This window comes from Scyliorhinus torazame, chromosome 1, assembly GCF_047496885.1.
Source record: "Scyliorhinus torazame isolate Kashiwa2021f chromosome 1, sScyTor2.1, whole genome shotgun sequence".
Taxonomy (NCBI): domain Eukaryota; kingdom Metazoa; phylum Chordata; class Chondrichthyes; order Carcharhiniformes; family Scyliorhinidae; genus Scyliorhinus; species Scyliorhinus torazame.
In genome coordinates this window covers 344,721,880-344,744,021 of record NC_092707.1, presented here as the reverse complement: position 1 = coordinate 344,744,021, position 22,142 = coordinate 344,721,880, and the positions used below count along the sequence as shown (strand labels likewise).

The 22,142-nt window shown below is 51.1% G+C and overlaps 1 protein-coding gene across 4 annotated transcripts in view; it reads left to right on the top strand.

The window, feature by feature from the left end:
- hhat (hedgehog acyltransferase) overlaps positions 1 to 22,142 on the top strand; it is a 446,467-nt gene that overhangs the window by 43,578 nt on the left and 380,747 nt on the right. For all 4 annotated transcript variants that reach the window (XM_072509767.1, XM_072509760.1, XM_072509778.1 and 1 more), the window contains exon 3: positions 776 to 843. In XM_072509767.1, coding sequence (XP_072365868.1) covers positions 776 to 843 — 68 coding nt within the window. The remainder of the gene's footprint in view (positions 1 to 775; positions 844 to 22,142) is intronic.

The window sequence follows — 22,142 nt, the reverse complement described above, 5'->3', positions numbered from 1 at the left end:
CCCCTCGGGTACCTTCTAGCCCCAGCCGGCCCATCAGCTGTATGGGTGCGCACCTGCACAATCAGTGCCATCTTGTTGGCTGGGATGGTGTGCGTGGGGATTGCAATGCGGCTGCAGCTTGTCAGCCTCCCAAATGTCAATCACGGACCCGGTGAATCCCGCACCGTTTTTCCTCGGAATCGATTGTTTCCACGTGGCGCCGGCGCTAGCCCTTCCACAGTTGCTGAATCGGTCCAGATTTGGCACCAGTTTTGCTGTCGTGAAACTCCACGAATCCTGCCCCGACGTCAACAGTTAGTCTCAGGAATGAAGAATCCAGACCACGATATCATCTGAATGGCCCTGCACCTTCCAAGTGCTCTACTTTAGGGCCACTTAATTGACCCGCCTGTTACCCAGAAGTAGGTCAAGCACTTTACCCTTCATGATCTAACAGTTTTGGGTGAAAATGTTATTCTCTTTCTGTCTCTTTGAATTTCAGCAATACTGACAGTAATGTAATGGCCGGACACAATGGGCGGGATTCTCCGCCGGCGGGATTCTCCGTTTTGCTGACGGTGTGGGGCTGCCCCGGCGTGGGGCTGCCCCCCAATGGGAAACCCCATTGACCGGCCGGCCTAACGGAGAATCCCGCCGGCGGGTCGAGACAGAAATATGGCGCGGCGGGCGGAGAATCCAGCCCGATATATCCAAATCCCAAGTTGTTTTCAATTTCAACCCGGAATATTTTCATGTGTTCTAATCTTGCAATTTTGTTTTATTTCATTTCTGATAGCTTATGAAGAAGACCTGGATGCTGATTTTGGATTTGAAAAAGGATTTTTTATTTGGGGTTTTAAGAAGGTAACTGAATTTCCAGTGAATAATTATGCGGTTTATTGTTGTAAGTAAAATGGATCATATAATCTTGGTGTTCTTTTAAGCAATCTATAGGATTTGTATAAACTATGATCACAAAATTGGGAGATACTCAAATTTACAGATTTGGTCTGTGGTATTGTAAAAATAATTGGCTTAGGTTGAGGTTATGACTATACAAATTCTGCCCAACCATACATATAAAATTGACTTGTGGTGTTGGCACTCTTGTTTCTGTGTCAAATAGCCCTGGGTTCAAAACTCACTCCAGACTGAAAACGAGTCTGGTGCTTTAGTACAGTACTGAAAAAACTCTCCACTATTGCAGCTAATATAACAGGGGACTTCACCCCAGTGTCCTCGCCAACATTGATCCTTCAACCAACATCACTTTTTTAAAACCAAAGATAAAATGCTGGAAAATCTCAGCAGGTCTGGCAGCATCTGTAGGGAGAGAAAAGAGCTAATGTTTCAAGATCAGATGACCCTTTGTCAAAGCCTTTTTTAAAAACAGTCATTATCTAATTGCTGTGTGTGAGACTCCAGTTGCTGGAGCAGTGACTACACTTCCAGCAGTGATTACACTTCCAAAGTACTACATTGACATTGAGCATTTTCCACATCCAGAGATTGTAAATGATTGATGTTGTACCATTAATCCACTGCTAGACGATGAGAGCGAGAGAACATAGGCCTTATTACACAAGAACTTGCCTGCCTGAGATCGCTGTAACAACTGAGCGCCGCCCCCAGGCGGCCGGTCTATATACCGTCCGGGGGGGCGGAGCCAGAGACGTAGCCCACCAGGGTTCCAGTACACTACATGGAAAAGGGATCATATTACAATACTCTACAGACAACTTATTCTGGTGAATACATTCACCCCCTGTTTAAAAAAATGAAGTCAAGTGGGGGTGAAGTGGGGTCATCAAATGTTCAGTCTGTCTGGAGGCCGGACTGTTCTATTGGACCTCCTCAGCCCTGGCGGTGCGGCGGATGCTGCCGACGTGATCGTTGACTCCGGAGGCGTGTCGTCTGGAGCTTCGGTCCGGCGTGTCGGTGACGGTTGAGGTGTGGGGGTAGGCAGGGGGGGGGTGGTTAGCGGTAAGGGGGAGGTGGATGGCGGCAGCGTGGGCTCGGGACAGTACAGGAGCCCCGGGGGGGAGGGGGCGTAAAGGGTTGGGGGGGTGGTGGTAGGCAGGTTGGGGGGGGGGGGGGGGGGGCGCATTGGCATGGGATCCTGCAGGGGCCAGGTCCCAGAGGGAGACAATATCTTGCCATCCGTCTTGGTGCGCGACGTAGGCGTATTGGGGGTTGGCGTGCAGCAGCTGGACCCTCTCAACCAGGGGGTCGGTCTTATGGCTCCTCGTATGCTTCCGGAGAAGGACATGTCCCGGAGTTGTCAGCCAGGATGGAAGCGAGACCCCGGAGATGGACTTCCTAGGGAAGACCAACAAATGGTCGTGAGGGGTCTCGTTCGTGGCTGTGCAGAGGAGCGATCTAATGGAGTGGAGCGCGTCGCGGAGGACCTTCTGCCAGCGGGGAATCGGGAGACTGCTAGACCGAAGGGCAAGAAGGACGGCCTTCCACACCGTCGCGGTCTCCTCTTCACCTGCCCGTTTCCCTGCGGGTTATAGCTCGTAGTCCTGCTCGAGGCGATGCCCTTACTGAGCAGGTACTGACGCAGCTCATCGCTCATGAACGCGGTGCCCAGGTCACTGTGGACGCAGGGAAACCGATCAGGGCGAAGATGCTGTGCAGTGCCTTTATAACGGTGGCCGAGGTCATGCCGGGACATGGGATAGCGAAGGGGAAGCGGGAGTATTCGTTAATGACGGTCAGGAAGTATATATTACGGTTGGTGGAAGGGAGGTGCCCTTTGAAGTCGATGCTGAGGCGCTCAAAGGGCCAGGAGGCTTTTACCAGATGGGCCTTGTCTGGCCGGTAGAAGTGCGGCTTGCACTCCGCGCAGACTTGACAATCCCTGGCCATGGCCCTGACCTCCTCGGTGGAGTAGGGCAGGTTGCGGGCTTTAATAAAGTGGATAAGCCGAGTGACCCCCAGGTGACAGAGGTCAAGGCGGAAAGCCCGAAGTCGGTCGTCTTGCGTGCTGGCGCATGTGCCGTGGGACAGGGCATCCGGGGGCTTGTTGAGCTCCCCAGGACGATACTTAATACCGTATGTATAGGTGGAGAGTTTGATTCTCCACCTCAAGATTTTGTCCTTTTTTAAAATTTTGCCCCGTTGTGCGTTGTCTAACATAAAGGCAACCGACCGTTGGTCGTTGACGAGGGAGAACCTCCTACCGGCTAGGTAGTGCCTCCAGTGCCGTACAGCTTCCACAATGGCTTGCGCTTCCTTCTCGACAGAGGAGTGTCGAATCTCGGAGGCGTGAAGGGTTCTAGAGAAGAAGGCTACTGGCCTGCCCGCCTGGTTGGGGGTGGCGGCCAGGGCGACGTCTGACGCATCGCTCTCTACCTGGAAGGGGATGGACTCGTCCACCGCGTGCATCGCGGCTTTGGCAATGTCTGCCTATATGCGGCTGAAGGCCGAGCGGGCCTCAGCCGTCAGGAGGAATATAGTGGCTTTGCTATGTGGGCGGGCTTTGTCCGCATAGTTGGGGACCCACTGGACGAAAAGGAAAAGAGCACCAGGCAGCGTTTGAGGGCCTTGAGGCTGTGTGGAAAGGGAAGTTCTATGAGTGGGCGTATGCGATTGGGGTCGGGCCCTAGGACCCGTTTTCCACGATATAGCCGAGGATGGCCAGTCGGGTTGTGCGGAAAACGCACTTCTCCTTGTTATATGTGAGGTTGAGGGATTGGACGGCCTGGAGGAACCTCTGGAAGTTGGCGTTGTGGTCCTGCTGATCATGGCCGCAGATGGTAACATTGTGCAAGTACGGGTATGTAGCCCGCAGCCCGTACTGGTCCACCATTCGGTCCATCGTTCTCTGGAAAACCGAGACCCCGTTAGTGACGCTGAAATGGACCCTGAGGAAGTGGAAGAGTCGGCTGCTTCAAAAGCAGTGTAGTGGCAATCTTCCGGGCGGATCGGGAGTTGGTGGTAGGCCAACTTCAGATCTGCCGTGGAGAACATCCGGTACTGTGCGATCTGGTTGACCATCTCTGCTATGCGGGGGAGGGGGTACGCATCAAGTTGCGTGAACCGATTAATGGTCTGGCTATAGTCCACTACCATCCAATTCTTCTCCTCGGGTCCTGACAACCACCATTTGTGCTCTCCAGGGGCTGTTGCTGGCCTCGATGACCCCCTCCCTCAAGAGTCGCTGGACCTCCGACTTGATAAAAATCATGTCTTGTGCACTGTACCGCCTGCTCCTGGTGGTGACTGGCTTACAGTCGTGGATGAGGTTCGCGAAGAGCGAAGGGGGGGGGTGACCTTAAGGGTCGCGAGGCTACATACAGTGAGGGGGGGTAGGGGTCCGCCAAATTTTAGGGTCAGGCTTCGGTGACTGCATTGGGAGTCAAGTCCAAGCAGTAACCGGGCGCAGAGGTGAGGGAGGACATACAATTTAAAATGGGCGTACTCAGTGCCCTGTATCGCAAGGTTTGTAACACAGTACCCCCGGATCTGTACTGAATGGGATCCAGAGGCGAGGGAGATTGTCTGGGATGCGGGGTAGATATGGAGGGAGCAGCGCCTTACCGTGTCGGGGTGGACGAAGCTCTCTGTGCTCCCGGAGTCGAAAAGACAGGGGGTCTCGTGCCCATTGACCCGGACGGCCATCATCGAGTTCTTCAAGTGTTTTGGCCGCGACTGGTCGAGGGTGACTGTACCGAGCTGCGGGTAGTCTGCGTGGTCGGCGGTATCAGGATCGTAAGATGGCGGCCCCATGGGTCGCACGTGTCAGGCTGGGTCGGAGATGGCGACCAAGGTGGCCGCCCCCACCGGTCACACGTGTCGGTTGGTGCTGAAGATAGCGGCCAATATGGCTGCCCCCGCGGGTCGCACGTGTTGGGCTGAGTTAACGATGGCGCCCCCCACGAGCTGCACGAGGCGGATGACGCGTCTGAAGGGGGCGGTGCCGGCAGGCATGCAGCCACATTGTGGTGAATGCGGGCCGGTGAGTCCGTGGGTCGGGCCTGGTACGCCTTCGGGGCTTTGGATCGGGCCAGACAGACTCTGGCGAAATGTCCCTTTTTGACGCAATCGCTGCATGTCGCCGTGCGGGCTGGGCAATGCTGCCGGGGGTGTTGGCCCTGACCGCAGAAGTAGCAAGGCGGTCCCCCGGGCTGAACGGGCAGCCGCGCGGCACAGGCCTGGGATGTAGTCGGGTCTGGTGAAGGCCGTGTCTGTGGTGCCCACGAGGGGTTCGCTGGGTCTGCCGGGAACGCGCTGAGGCTCTGGTAGGCCACCTCTAACGAGGAGGCTAGCTTTCCCGTATCCTGTAGGTCAGTGGTCCCGTTTTCCAGCAGTCGCTGCCGGATGTAGTTAGACCGGACCCCAGCCATGTAGGTATCCCGGATCATCAGTTTCATCTGCTCGTCGGCCTTCACGTCCTTGTAGTTGCAGTTATGGGCGAGTAGAGTCAGTTTCTCCAGGTACTCGTCCAGCGATTCCCCGGCACGTTGTCGGCGGGTAGTGAGGAGGTGCCGCACGAACACTTTGTTCACGGGCTTCACGAACTGTCTCTTTAGAATTGCCACTGCCGCGTTGTACGTGGCTGCGTCCTGAATCGTACCCGAGATTCGGTGGCTCACCCGGGCTTGGAGGAGGCGCAGCTTGAGGGCGTCGGAGGGAGGCGTTGCAGAGGAGTCGAAGTAGGCCTCAAAACAGCGGAGCCAGTGGGAGAAGATTTCCTTAGCTTCTGCTACTCGTGCGTCGAGTTCCAATTTATCAGGCTTCAGAGTGGCTTCTATAGTGGTGTCTTTGTGTAATAAATTGATGTACCATTAATCCACAGCTAGACGATGAGAGCGAGAGAACATAGGCTTTATTACACAAGAACTTGCCTGCCTGAGATCGCTGTAACAACTGAGCGCTGCCCCCAGGTGGCGGGTCTATATACCGTCTGGGGGGGGCGGAGCTAGAGACGGAGCCCACCAGGGTTCCAGTACACTACATGGAAAAGGGATCATATTACAATACTCTACAGACAACTTATTCTGGTGAATACGTTCACCACAATGATGCTTTATAAATGTAAGTTCATTCTTCCATTTAGATTTCACCTTCCTTTATCCTCCCCATCCTTACTACCTAATGGACTTGCCTAAATATATTCTGTTAGCATGCTAACTTGCAAGTGCACAGAGAGATGTGGCACTGAATAGAATGGACTGGTCCTAGAGGAGGGTTTCCTATTGTGAATTAAAATATAGCAAATTGCTCATGCACAGTCACAGATAACAGAATGGAGAAACTTTTGAAAACATCACAAAAGTCAGATATACACTCGTGTCAGGAAGACATGCCTTCTTCATATTTTTACACATGTAGTGAACTCATTATGGGAGCCTCTGGAACTTAATTTATTTAAAATGGACATTGATAGACTAAGATAGCGGCCAAGGGGTCAAGTGACCTTTACTTATTCAACACAGACTATCAAACGTTTGGAAAATTCCAAATTAAACAACCAATGGGTGAGGGCCTCCCGCTAGAATGGACATACCAAGACCAATGTTATCAGTGGAATCCATGCCTGTCATTGTTTTAAGCTTACTCAAAATGGAGTCAACGGCTACCTAGACATGATGGCTGGAATCATCTATTCTAGAGTCTAGGTTCAGACATATGCATCCGACAGGAGCTCAATGATCACGATGTGGGGCGGGCAGGAAGTCTCCGTTCCCACTGTTGCCTCGTGGGATCAAAAGTCCAGGCGCTGTATTTAAAGGATCCCTGGACAGCCATTCACTCACTGCAGGTCACGAGATCCGGATTATCCACATCACCGGCAGTATGTCTCTGAGCAAACAACGTGTGGCACCCCAGTTCAGCGAAGCCTCCCTGCAGATTCTCCTTCGGGCTGTCCAGGAAAGGCAGGAGGTGCTGTTCCTCCGAGATGGCAGCAGGCGATGCACCCAACTGACCATGGTGGTCTGGGCAGAGCTCGCAGTGGAGATTAGCGTCTGTGGGTCCCACAGGAGGAACTGCTCAGTAGTGCATGAAAAGGATGACTGATCTGTGCTCTGCCAAGCCTACTCACTGCAAAGTGATGCTCCTTAGGGCACCAGGCAGTGTAAATGTGCAAATGCACGGGAATTTGGGTTGCAGGACACAGCAGCAAATGGGACATGTGTGCTAAATGTGTGGCAGCCAGGCACTCCATATTCTCAGTTGCAGCACATCCTGCTTGTTGATCACTTATTTGGGAGGGCTCAGGAGCGCCATGAGCATGCTAACAGAATATAAATTGACAATCTCCAGACGCAATTCTGCAACTCATCCGCTTCATTCTGGATCACAACGTCTTCACCTTCGACAACAAGTTCTTCATCCAGACGCACGGAACAGCCATGGGGACCAAATTCGCACCCCAATACGCCAACATCTTCATGCACAAGTTTGAACAGGACCTACTCACCGCACAGGACCTTCAACCGACGTTATACACCAGATACATCGATGACATTTTTTCCCTTTGGACCCAAAGAACAAAGAACAAAGAAAAGTACAGCACAGGAACAGGCCCTTCGGCCCTCCAAGCCTGCGCCGACCATGCTGCCATCCAAACTAAAATCTTCTACACTTCCAGGGTCCGTATCCCTCTATTCCCTTCTTATTCATGTATTTGTCAAGATGCCCCTTAAACATCACTATCGTCCCTGCTTCCACCACCTCCTCCGGCAGCGAGTTCCAGGCACCCACTACCCTCCGTGTAAAAAAACTTGCCTCGTACATCTCTAAACCGTGCCACTCGCACCTTAAACCTATGCCCCCTAGTAATTGACCCCTCCACCCTGGGAAAAAGTCTCTGACTATCCACTCTGTCTATGCCCCTCATAATTTTGTAGACCTCTATCAGGTCGCCCCTCAACCTCCTTCGTTCCAGTGAGAACAAATCAAGTTTATTCAACCTCTCCTCATATCTAATGCCCTCCATACCAGGCAAAATCCTGGTAAATCTCTCCTGCACCCTCTCTAAAGTATTCTAAACTTTTTTTTAAAATATGTCTAGGAATCTGATTGATTGTTTAAGGACTTCAATTGCTTGCTTGATGGGGACTTTAGTTCACCCATGGATCTTACTGTAGATCCACAACTGAATGTGATACCCTTAAAAGGCACGAACCAATTATTTTGAACTAGCTCTTTTTTGGATCACTTGTCAGTAGCTCTTATCTCCAAACAGTCAGCTTATAACTATCAATGCAGTTGCAAACACGGCGAAGAATCACTGAAACGACTACACGATGACATTAATAAGTTCCATCCAACCATCAGACTCACCATGGACTACTCTCCAAAATCAGTTGCATTCTTGGACACACTCGTCTCCATCAAGGACGGTCACCTCAGCACTTCGCTTTACCGCAAACCCACGGATAACCTCATGATGCTCCACTTCTCCAGCTTCCACCCTAAACACATTAAAGAAGCCATCCCCTATGGACAAGCGCTCCATATACACAGGATCTGCTCAGACGAGGAGGAGCGTAACAGACATCTACAAACGTTGAAAGATGCCCTCGTACGAACGGGATATGGCACTCGACTCATCGATCGACAGTTCCAACGCGCCACAGCGAAAAACCGGACCGACCTCCTCAGAAGACAAACATGGGACACAACCGACAGAATACCCTTCGTCGTCCAGTACTTCCCCGGAGCGGAGAAACTACGTCATCTTCTTCACAGTCTTCAACACGTCATTGATGACGATGAACATCTTGCCAAGGTCATCCCCACACCCCCACTACTTGCCTTCAAACAACCACGCAACCTCAAACGAACCATTGTTTGCAGCAAACTACCCAGTCTTCAGAACAGTGACCAGGACACCACACAACCCTGTCATGGCAATCTCTGCAAGACGTGCCAGATCATCGACATGGATACCACTATTACACGTGAGAACACCACCCACCAGGTACGCGGTACATACTCGTGCGACTCGGCCAACGTTGTCTACCTCATACGCTGCAGGAAAGGATGTCCCGAAGCATGGTACATTGGCGAGACCATGCAGACGCTGCGACAACGAATGAACGGACATCGCACAACAATCACCAGGCAGGAATGTTCCCTTCCAGTCGGGGAACACTTCAGCAGTCAAGGGCATTCAGCCTCTGATCTCCGGGTAAGCGTTCTCCAAGGCGGCCTTCAGGACCCGCGACAACGCAGAATCGCAGAGCAGAAACTTATAGCCAAGTTCCGCACACATGAGTGTGGCCTCAACCGGGACCTGGGATTCATGTCACATTACATTCATCCCCCACCATCTGGCCTGCGAAATCCTACCAACCGTCCTGGCTTGATACAATTCACACCTCTTTAACCTGGGGTTACCCCATCTTGATCTGTAAAGATTTAATCACCTGCTAATGCTCGCATTCCTAGCATTGTTTGGCATCTTTGAATTTGTCTATATATGTGTTTCTGGAACAGACCTCTTCATTCACCTGCGGAAGGAGCAGTGCTCCGAAAGCTAGTGACATCGAAACAAACCTGTTGGACTTTAACCTGGTGTTGTAAGACTTCGTACTGTGCTCACCCCAGTCCAACGCCGGCATCTCCACATCAAGAATATAAATTGATCATGCACCCATTGAGATGATAGTCAATCCTTCTGTCTCTCTGCAGGAGCGTGGGGAGGGAGTGGGCCAAGGCTGAAAGCCGCATGCCTGACATCAGAACCCTTTCCCCTTACAAAGAGGAGGCTGTTGACTTAGTTTGGGAGGAGCAGGACCGTGTCTGTGCGGAAGACAACATAGGACTTTCCAAGTAAGGATGTCTGCAGTTGTCAGATGTACTGACTGAGTGAGACATTGCTTTAATAAGGGAGCCACTAAATATTTATTTGTTCCATTCTAGGCATTAGTAAGAAAAGGGGCAGTCCCATAAGGGAGACTAGTCACAGACTAGCTATAAGCCCACCTCTGAGGGTGATGCCTCAGACAGTGTACGTCAGTGCCATTTTCACCTTTAATCAGCACAGACATTCAACTCTGGGGTTGTACAATCTGGAATGGGCTTGGGAGTCACAATTTGGTGAACACTGCGCTGACACAGGTCCATAGCTGGTGGAGGCAGTGACAAATGAGGTCACAGATGATGAACCTTTGGGCATGGCCATAAGAGAATTGATGGAGATGCTGAGACAGGCAGGGAAATATCAGGACAGATGGCAGAGGGCATGCATTGATTGGATCAAAAGCTAGAAGAATCTATCCACATTCTGTCTGCTATTGTGACTTCAGCATGCAACCACTTGGCTGCCTCCATGGACGTGGTTGCCTTTGAGGCCCTGTTGCGGCAGAATGCACAGTGTGTGTACTCAGACCTGCACTCCTCTCTAGCCATGGCTGCAGTGCGACAGTAGCTGGGCGAGAGGTGGATGAACCAGTTCAACCTCGCTGCAAGTGCCCCTTCTCAGTCAGGGATGTGTCATTGGGCACCCACAGGGAGGAGGAGCATCAACAAGGCACCCCGTGGGCTTCTCCCAGGACACCCCAAGGGTGCCCTGTCACTCCACCTCCCCTCTGCCTGTGACCCCATTGCCTTCAGTAGGTCAGGCTGAGGAGGGTGCACCTGCACTTGAGAAGGAGACCCGTGGCAGGCTTGGGCTCTCTAGGCCTTGGCCACCAGAGGATGCCTGCCAAAGTCATTACTGTCAACAAGGCATAGCAGTCAGCAGGATGCCTCCACCTCAGCTGTGTTGTTAGGGCTGCACTTAGACATAGCAACAGAAAAAGAAAGTGAAAGATGTTTTGAAGGCACACCAGTGGCATGGGTGTACAACCATTGGCACTTGTAAATACATGCTTGATTCCACTGTGTTCAGGTTTGCTGTATTCATGGAATCCCTACCGTGCAGAAGGAGGCCACTCAGCCCATCAAGTCTGCAAAGACTTTCTGAAAGATCACCCTACCTAGGCCCACTCCCTCGTGAACTCGTAACCCCACCTAACCTTTGGACACTGAAAGGGTAATTTAGCGTGGCCAATCCACCTAACCTGCACATCTTTGGACTGTGGGAGGAAACCGGAGCACCCGGAAGAAACCCTCGCAGACACTGGGAAATTGTGCAAACTTCTCGCAGACCGTTACCTGAGGCCGGAATTGAACCCGGGTCCCTGGTGCTGTGAGGCAGCAGTGCTAACCATTGTATCATCATGCTGCCTCATATTCTCATGATGCTGCTGGTTGCTGTCATGGATGTGGTTAATTAAGGGCATTTCACTTTGTGTTTCTAATGATTCATATCATTATTGAGTATTCTGATATTCGTGTACTTCAGCCTTGACCATCATTTGTGAATGCCCGGCCTAGCCTCGCATCATGCAACCCAGAAGGTAATTCTCGCTTGGTTTTGAGCTCTCTGAGAATGCTGTCTGTCTAGTGTTTGCAGTCAAGTTATTGCATATCCTGCTGGACCTCCGATGTGAATTGTGAGGAGGATGCAAAAAAGGCCTCAAGTGTGTTATGTATCTGAGAATACATTCCTGCTGATTATGGGTCCCCTGATGTGTGGTGACGTCAGCAGAGTGTTTGTGTGGGCTTTGGGAAGATCACCATCTTAAGTGTATGAACAACACCCTTCATAAACCTTCCATCATGTTTTACAAGAATCAAGAGTGTGGGCACCTTGTTTTTTTAAAAATATATATTTTATTCAGGTTTTTTGGCCAAACATAACAATACGTAGTGTTTTTTTACACAACAATAAAGCAATATAAATAACCGTGGCCAGTTTTAAACAAATAAATAAGTAATATATAAACAAAAACAAAAAACAACAACAACTAAATGGCAACTGCCTTGTCCAAAATAAATACTCTCCAAAAATACAATCCAACATTCCAATATACAATTACATATACCAAATACCTATACATATACAATAACATCCCTGAGAGTCCGTCCGATTCCTCCCCCCCGCCCTTCCCCCCCCCCTCTCCCCCCTGGGTTGCTGCTGTTGTCTACTTCTTTTCCATTCCCTCTATCTTTCTGTGAGGTAGTCGACGAACGGTTGCCACCGCCTGGTGAACCCCTGAGCCGAACCCCTTAACACAAACTTAATCCATTCTAACTTTATAAACCCTGCCATATCGTTTATCCAGGTCTCTACACCCGGGGGTTTGGCTTCCTTCCACATTAACAATATCCTGCGCCGGGCTACAAGGGACGCAAAGGCCAACACGTCAGCCTCTCTCGCCTCCTGCACTCCCGGCTCTTCTGCAACCCCAAATATAGCCAACCCCCAGCTTGGTTCGACCCGGACCCCCACCACCTTCTAAAGCATTTTTGCCACCCCCACCCAGAACCCCTGTAGTGTCGGGCATGACCAGAACATGTGGGTGTGATTCGCTGGGCCTCTCGAGCATCTCGCACACCTATCCTCTACCCCAAAAAATTTACTAAGCCGTGCTCCAGTCATATGCGCCCTGTGTAGCACCTTAAATTGTATCAGGCTTAGCCTGGCACACGAGGACGATGAGTTTACCCTACGTAGGGCATCAGCCCACAGCCCCTCCTCAATCTCCTCCCCCAGTTCTTCTTCCCATTTCCCTTTCAGCTCATCTACCATGATCTCCCCCTCGTCCCTCATCTCCCTGTATATGTCCGCTACCTTACCATCCCCCACCCATGTCTCTGAGATCACTCTATCCTGCACGTCCTGCGTCGGGAGCCGCGGGAATTCCCTCACCTGTTGCCTCGCAAAAGCCCTCAATTGCATATACCGAAATGCATTTCCTTGGGGCAACCCATATTTCTCCGTCAGCGCTCCCAGACTCGCAAACGTCCCATCTACAAATAGATCTCTTAGTTGTACTACCCCAGCTCTTTGCCATGCTCCAAATCCCCCATCCATTCTCACCGGAACGAACCTATGATTGTTTCTTATCGGGGACCGCACCGAAGCTCCCGTCCCTCCCCTATGCCGTCTCCACTGCCCCCAAATTTTCAATGTAGCCACCACCACCGGGCTTGTGGTGTATTTCTTTGGTGAGAACGGCAACGGCGCCGTCACCATTGCTTGCAGGCTAGTTCCCCTGCAGGACGCCCTCTCCAATCTCTTCCACGCCGCTCCCTCCCCTTCTCCCATCCACTTACACACCATTGAAACATTGGCGGCCCAGTAGTACTCACTTAGGCTCGGTAGTGCCAGCCCCCCCCCTGTCCCTACTACGCTGCAAGAATCCCCGCCTCACTCTCGGGGTCTTCCCAGCCCACACAAAACTCATAATGCTCTTCTCAATTCTTTTGAAAAAAGCCTTCGTGATCACCACCGGGAGGCACTGGAACACAAAAAGGAATCTCGGGAGGACCACCATTTTAACCGCCTGCACCTTACCTGCCAATGACAGGGACACCATGTTCCATCTCTTAAAGTCCTCCTCCATCTGTTCCACCAACCATGTTAAATTGAGCCTATGTAATGTACCCCAATTCTTGGCTATCTGGATCCCCAGGTACCGGAAGTCCCTTGTTACCTTCCTCAACGGTAAATCCTCTATCTCTCTGCTCTGCTCCCCCGGATGCACCACAAATAACTCACTTTTCCCCATGTTCAGTTTATACCCTGAAAAATCCCCAAACTCCCCAAGTATCCGCATTATCTCTGGCATCCCCTCCGCCGTGTCCGCCACATATAGCAACAAATCATCCGCATACAGAGATACCCGGTGTTCTTCTCCCCCCATAAGTACTCCCCTCCACTTCCTGGAACCCCTCAGTGCTATGGCCAGGGGTTCAATCGCCAATGCAAACAATAACGGGGACAGAGGACATCCCTGCCTCGTCCCTCTATGGAGCCGAAAATAGTCAGACCCCCGTCCATTCGTGACCACGCTCGCCATCGGGGCCCTATACAGCAACTGCACCCACCTGATATACCCATCCCCAAAGCCAAATCTCCTCAACATCTCCCACAAATAATCCCACTCCACTCTATCAAATGCTTTCTCGGCATCCATCGCCACCACTATCTCCGCTTCCCCCTCTGGTGGGGGCATCATCATTACCCCTAGTAGCCTCCATATATTTGTATTTAGCTGTCTCCCCTTCACAAACCCAGTTTGGTCCTCATGGACCACCCCCGGGACACAATCCTCTATCCTCATTGCCATTACCTTGGCCAGAATCTTAGCATCCACATTCAGGAGGGAAATGGGCCTGTATGACCCGCATTGCAGCGGGTCTTTTTCCTTCTTTAGGAGGAGCGATATCGTTGCCTCTGACATAGTCTGGGGCAGCTGCCCCCTTTCCCTCGCCTCATTAAAGGTTCTCATCAGTAGCGGGGCCAGCAAGTCCAAATATTTCTTATAGAATTCAACTGGGAATCCGTCTGGTCCCGGGGCCTTCCCCGCCTGCATGCTCCCAATCCCTTTCACTACTTCCTCCGTCTCAATCTGTGCTCCCAGCCCCACTCTCTCCTGCTCCTCCACCTTAGGAAATTCCAGCTGATCCAGAAAGCACATCATTCTCTCCTTCCCGTCCGGGGGCTGCGCTTCATATAATCTTTCATAAAATGAAAAGATTTCACTCTCTCCGCTCCCCGCTCCATCTCTCCCTCCTCATCTCTCACCCCCCCATCTCCCTCGCTGCTCCCCTTTTCCTCAGTTGGTGGGCCAACAACCTACTCGCCTTCTCCCCATATTCGTACTGTACACCCTGTGCCTTCCTCCATTGTGCCTCTGCATTACCCGTAGTCAACAAGTCAAATTCTACATGTAGCCTTTGCCTTTCCCTGTACAGTCCCTCCTCCGGTGCCTCCGCGTATTGTCTGTCCACCCTCAGAAGTTCTTTCACCAACCGCTCCCTTTCCCTACCCTCCTGCTTTCCTTTATGTGCCCTAATAGATATCAGCTCCCCTCTAACCACTGCCTTCAGCGCCTCCCAGACCACTCCCACCTATACCCCCCCATTATCATTGAGTTCCAAGTACCTTTCAATACACCCCCTCACCCTTAAACACCCCCCCTCATCTGCCAATAATCCCATGTCCATTCTCCAGGGTGGACGCTGTTGTTTTTCTTCCCCTATCTCCAGGTCCACCCAATGTGGAGCATGATCCGAAATGGCTATAGCCGTGTACTCCGTCCCCGTCACCTTTGGGATCAGTGCCCTTCCCAACACAAAAAAATCTATTCGTGAATAAACTTTATGAACATAGGAGAAAAACGAAAACTCCTTACTCTTAGGTCTACTAAATCTCCAGGGATCTACTCCTCCCATCTGCTCCATAAAATCCTTAAGCACCCTAGCTGCAGCCGGCCTCCTTCCGGTCCTGGACCTCGATCTGTCCAGCCCCGGGTCCAGCACCGTATTAAAGTCTCCACCCATTACCAACTTCCCCACTTCTAGGTCCGGGATTCATCCTAACATACGCCTCATAAAATTGGCATCATCCCAGTTCGGGGCATACACGTTCACTAATACCACCGCCTCCCCTTGCAGTTTGCCACTCACCATCACGTATCTGCCCCCACTATCCGCCACTATAGTCTTTGCCTCAAACATTACCTGCTTCCCCACTAGTATGGCCACCCCCCTGTTTTTTGAATCTAGCCCCGAATGAAACACCTGCCCCACCCATCCTTTGCGAAGTCTAACCTGGTCTATCAGCTTCAGATGCGTCTCCTGAAGCATAACCACATCTGCCTAAAGTTTCTTTAGGTGTGCGAGTACCCGTGCCCTCTTAATCGGCCCGTTCAGCGCTCTCACATTCCACGTGATCAACCGGGTTGGGGGGCTCTTTACCCCCCCTTGACGACTAGCCATTTCCTTTTTCAATCCAGCTCCTCACCCGGTTCCCACGTAGCTGTATCCCCCCCAGGCGGCGCCCCCCCGCCCCGACCCTCCCCTCTCATACCAGCTCCCCCTTCTCCCCAGCAGCAGCAACCCAGTTAACCCCCCCCCCCGCTAGATCCCAAGCTAGCGTAATTGCACCCCCCATGTTGCTCCCAGAAGTCAGCAAACTCTGGCCGACCTCGGCTTCCCCCCGTGACCTCGGCTCACACTGTGCGAGGCCCCCTCCTTCCTGCTTCCCTGTTCCCGCCATGATTACTATAGCGCGGGAACAAACCCCGCGCTTCCCTTTTGGCCCCGCCCCCAATGGCCGGCGCCCTCAGCTCCTCATCCTCCCTACCCCCCTCCCCACGACATGGGGAAGAGAGAGAAGTTACAGGGTCGCAGGTTTAACAACTTGGGAAGTCCTCTCTTCCCCCTTTTCCCTCCTTCATCCCACAAATTCACCCCCCCACTTTTGTCCCAAACGTTCTTTTTCTGGCCCGCTCACTCCAGCTTCTCCTCGACAATAAATGTCCACGCCTCATCTGCCGTTTCGAAGTAGTGGTGTTTCCCTAGATGTGTGACCCACAGTCTTGCCGGTTGCAGCATTCCGAATTTGACCTTCCTTTTATGCAACACCGCCTTGGCCCGATTAAAGCTTGCCCTCCTTCTCGCCACCTCCGCACTCCAATCTTGATATACGCGGATCACCGCATTCTCCCACCTACTGCTCCGAGTTTTCTTTGCCCATCTGAGGACCATCTCTCTGTCCTTATATCGGAGAAATCTCACCACTATTGCTCGAGGAATTTCTCCAGCCCTCGGTCTTCGCGCCATAACCCGATAGGCTCCCTCCACCTCCAGCGGACCCGTCGGGGCCTCCGATCCCATTAACGAGTGCAGCATCGTGCTCACATATGCCCCGACGTCCGCCCCTTCTGCACCTTCGGGAAGACCAAGAATCCTTAGGTTCTTCCTCCTCGCATTATTCTCCAGCACCTCCAGCCTTTCCACACATCTTTTGTGTTGTGCCTCGTGGATCTCCGTTTTCACCACCAGGCCCTGTATGTCGTCCTCATTCTCAGCAGCCTTTGCCTTCACGACCCGAAGCTCCTGTTCCTGGGTCTTTTGCTCCTCCTTTAGCCCCTCAATCGCTTGTAATATCGGGGCCAACAGCTCCTTCTTCATCTCCTTTTTGAGTTCATCTACGCAACGCCGCAGGAACTCTTGTTGGTCAGGGCCACATATTAAACTGCCTCCTTCCGACGCCATCTTGCTTTGTGCCTGCCTTCCTGGCCGCTGCTCTAGAGGATCCACCGCAATCCGGCTACTTTCCTCTCTTTTTTCCATCCGTGTCCAGGGGGGATTCCCTTCTGGATTACCGCACAGTGTTATTTGCCGTTAAAATTGCCGATGGGGCTCCTATCAAGAGCCCAAAAGTCCGTTCCACCGGGAGCTGCCGAAACGTGCGACTCAGCTGGTCATCGCCGCACCCGGAAGTCAGCCGAGTGTGGGCACCTTGTTATGTTTTCTCTTTGCGCCAACAAATAAATATAACAAAGGGGAATTAGACATTCTAAGTGAGTGACCAGGAACACAGTAGATGAAGTGTGAGGGTCAGAAGTGTGAGGCTGTCCACTGTGTTCTGAGGAATAGCAAACCAGAGTCTTAGATGGAGACAAAATGAGAAGTGTGGGTGGGTAAATGTACCTGGGTGTTCTTGTTCAACAGTAACCGTGAGCTAACATGCAGGTGCAGCCGCCAAATAAGGAGGCAACTGTCCAGTTGCCCTTGATTGCAAGAGAGAAAGATTGTAGGATTAATGAGATCAGGCAGTGGTTAACTAGAGCTTTGATGAGACTGCACCTTGGCTATTACCTGGTTTGTTTGGCTCCTTACTTAGGGAAGAATTAACCTCCACAAGGGGATTGGAACCATCACTCACCAGGTCTATTCCAGTGACTGGAGGATTATCCCAGGAAGTTAGATTACTGCAGCGTTTGATTTTGTTGAGATCTAGATGTTATGAGACCCATGAATCAGGGAGCAAACCTTTTTTTGGTAAATATTTTTAATGAAATATTTATACAAAGCTTACAAGAAAAACCAAACAATAACACACAACTGTAATCAACCCCCCCCAAGCAACAGCTAACAGTGACCAACTCTTTAAAATACATCATAAACGACCACCATCTATGATAAAACCCATCCACCAACCCTCCCACGGTGAACTTGACTTTAGAATCATAGAATTTACAGTGCAGAAGGAGGCCATTCGGCCCATCGAGACTGCACCAACCCTTATAAAGAGCACCCTACTCAAGCCCATGTCTCAACCCAATCCCCGTAACCCAGCAACCCCATCCAACCTTTTTTTTTTGGACACTAAAGGCAATTTAGCATGGCCAATCCACCTAACCTGCACATCTTTGGACTGTGGGAGGAAACCGGAGCACCCGGAGAAAATCCACGCAGACACAGGGAGAACGTGCAGACTCCGCACAGGCAGTGACCCAAGCCGGGAATCGAACCTGGGACCCTGGAGCTGTGAAGCAACTGTGCTATCCACTATACTATCATCCCTTCTCGAGGTGCAAAATCGCAGGTCACCCAGCCACGCCGAAGCGCTTGGCAGTATAATAGACCTCCAGCCTAAGAGGATCCCCCTCCTTACAAAGAACAAAGAAATGTACAGCACAGGAACAGGCGCTTCGGCCCTCCAAGCCCGTGCCGACCATGCTGCCCGACTAAACTACAATCTTCTACACTTCCTGGGTCCGTATCCCTCTATTCCCATCCTATTCATGTATTTGTCAAGATGCCCCTTAAATGTCACTATCGTCCCTGCTTCCACCACCTCCTCCGGTAGCGAGTTCCAGGCACCCACTACCCTCTGCGCAAAAAACTTGCCTCGTACATCTACTCTAAACCTTGCCCCTCTCACCTTAAATCTATGCCCCCTAGTAATTGACCCCTCTACCCCGGGGAAAAGCCTCTGACTATCCACTCGGTCTATGCCCCTCATAATTTTGTAGACCTCTATCAGGTCGCCCCTCAACCTCCGTCGTTCCAGTGAGAACAAACCGAGTTTATTCAACCGCTCCTCATAGCTAATGCCCTCCATACCAGGCAACATTTTGGTAAATCTCTTCTGCACCCTCTCTAAAGCCTCCACATCCTTCTGGTAGTGTGGCGACCAGAATTGAACACTATACTCCAAGTGTGGCCTAACTAAAGTTCTATACAGCTGCAACATGACTTGCCAATTCTGAAAACTCAATGCCCCGGCCAATGAAGGCAAGCATGCCGTATGCCTTCTTGACTACCTTCTCCACCTGTGTTGCCCCTTTCAGTGACCTGTGGACCTGTACTCCTAGATCTCTTTGACTTTCAATACTCTTGAGGGTTCTACCATTCACTGTATATTCCCTACCTGCATTAGACCTTCCAAAATGCATCACCTCACATTTGTCCGGATTAAACTCCATCTGCCATCTCTCCGCCCAAGTCTCCAAACAATCTAAATCCTGCTGTATCCTCTGACAGTCCTCATCGCTATCTGCAATTCCACCAACCTTTGTGTCGTCTGCAAACTTACTAATCAGACCAGTTACATTTTCCTCCAAATCATTTATATATACTACAAACAGCAAAGGTTCCAGCACTGATCCCAGCACTGATTGCTTCTAAATGGGAGTAGATCCTGTCTCGAAGAATTCTCTCCAGTAATTTCCCTACCACTGAAGTAAGGCTCACCGGCCTGTAGTTCCCTGGATTATCCTTGCTACCCTTCTTAAACAGAGGAACAACATTGGCTATTCTCCAGTCCTCCGGGACATCACCTGAAGACAGTGAGGATCCAAAGATTTCTGTCAAGGCCTCAGCAATTTCCTCTCCAGCCTCCTTCAGTATTCTGGGGTAGATCCCATCAGGCCCTGGGGACTTATCTACCTTAATATTTTTTAAGACACCCAGCACCTCGTCTTTATGGATCTCAATGTGACCCAGGCTATCTACACACCCTTCTCCAGACTCAACATCCACCAATTTCTTCTCTTTGGTGAATACTGATGCAAAGTATTCATTTAGTACCTCGCCCATTTCCTCTGGTTCCACACATAGATTCCCTTGCCTATCCTTCAGTGGGCCAACCCTTTCCCTGTCTACCCTCTTGCTTTTTATGTACGTGTAAAAAGCCTTGGGATTTTCCTTAACCCTATTTGCCAATGACTTTTCGTGACCCCTTCTGGCCCTCCTGACTCCTTGCTTAAGTTCCTTCCTACTTACCTTATATTCCACACAGGCTTCGTCTGTTCCCAGCCTTTTAGCCCTGACAAATGCCTCCTTTTTCTTTTTGACGAGGCCTACAATATCTCTCGTTATCCAAGGTTCCCGAAAATTTCCGTATTTATCCTTCTTCCTCACAGGACCATGCCGGTCCTGAATTCCTTTCAACTGACACTTGAAAGCCTCCCACATGTCAGATGTTGATTTGCCCTCAAACATCCGCCCCCAATCTATGTTCTTCAGTTCCCGCCTAATATTGTTATAATTAACCTTCCCCCAATTTAGCACATTCATCCTAGGACCACTCTTATCCTTGTCCACCAGTACTTTAAAACTTACTGAATTGTGGTCACTGTTCCCGAAATGCTCCCCTACTGAAACATCTACCACCTGGCCGGGCTCATTCCCCAATACCAGGTCCAGTACCGCCCCTTCCCTAGTTGGCTTAGATAGGGTGGACGTAGGGAAGTTGTTTCCATTAGCAGGGGAGACTCGGACCCGGGGGCACAGCCTTAGAATAAAAGGGAGTCACTTTAGAACAGAGATGAGGAGAAATTTCTTCAGCCAGAGAGTGGTGGGTCTGTGGAATTCATTGCCACAGAGGGCGGTGGAGGCCGGGACGTTGAGTGTCTTTAAGATAGAAGTTGATAAATTCTTGATTTCTCGAGGAATTAAGGGCTATGGAGAGAGAGCGGGTAAATGGAGTTGAAATCAGCCATGATTGAATGGCGGAGTGGACTCGATGGGCCGGATGGCTTTACTTCCGCTCCTATGTCTTATGGTCTTATGGACTGTCTACATATTGTTTTAAGAAGCCCTCCTGGATGCTCCTTACAAACTCCGCCCCGTCTAAGCCCCTGGCACTAAGTGAGTCCCAGTCAATATTGGGGAAGTTGAAGTCTCCCATCACCACAACCCTGTTGTTTTTCCAAAATCTGTCTACCTATCTGCTCCTCTATCTCCCGCTGGCTGTTGGGAGGCCTGTTGTAAATCCCCAACATTGTGACTGCACCCTTCTTATTCCTGATCTCTACCCATATAGCCTCACTGCCCTCTGAGGTGTCCTCCCGCAGTACAGCTGTGATATTCTCCCTAACCAGTAGCGCAACTCCGCCACCCCTTTTACATCCCCCCCTATCCCGCCTGAAACATCTAAATCCTGGAACGTTTAGCTGCCAATCCTGCCCTTCCCTCAACCAGGTCTCTGTAATGGCAACAACATCATAGTTTCAAGTACTAATCCAAGCTCTAAATTCATCGCCTTACCCGTAATACTTCTTGCATTAAAACATATGCACTTCAGGCCACCAGACCCGCTGTGTTCAGCAACTTCTCCCTGTCTGCTCTGCCTCAGAGCCCCACTGTCCCTATTCCCTAGTTCTCCCTCAATGCTCTCACCTTCTGACCTATTGCTCCCGTGCCCACCCCCCTGCCATAATAGTTTAAACCCTCCCGTGTGACACTAGCAAACCTCGCGGCCAGGATATTTATGCCTCTCCAGTTTAGATGCAACCCGTCCTTCTTATATAGGTCACACCTGCCCCAGAAGAGCTCCCAGTGGTCCAGATAACGGAAACCCTCCCTCTTACACCAGCTGTTTAGCCACGTGTTTAGCTGCTCTATCTTCCTATTTCTAGCCTCACTGGCATGTGGCACAGGGAGTAATCCCGAGATTATAACTCTAGAGATCCTGTCTTTTAACTTGCTGCCTAGCTCCCTGAACTCCTGCTGCAGGACCTCATGCCCCCTCCTGCCTATGTCGTTAGTACCAATATGTACAACGACCTCTGCCTGTTTGCCCTACCCCTTCAGGATGCCCTCTACCCGTTTGGAGACATCCTGGACTCTGGCACCAGGGAGGCAACATACCATCCTGGAGTGTCTTTCATGTCCACAGAAGCGCCTATCTGTGCCCCTGACGATAGAGACCCCTATTACTATTACTATTGCTCTTCTGCTCTTTGACCCTCCCTTCTGAACATCAGAGCCAGCCGCGGTGCCACTGCTCTGGCTGCTGCTGTTTTCCCCTGATAGGCTATCTCCCCCGACAGTATCCAAAGGGGTATACCTGT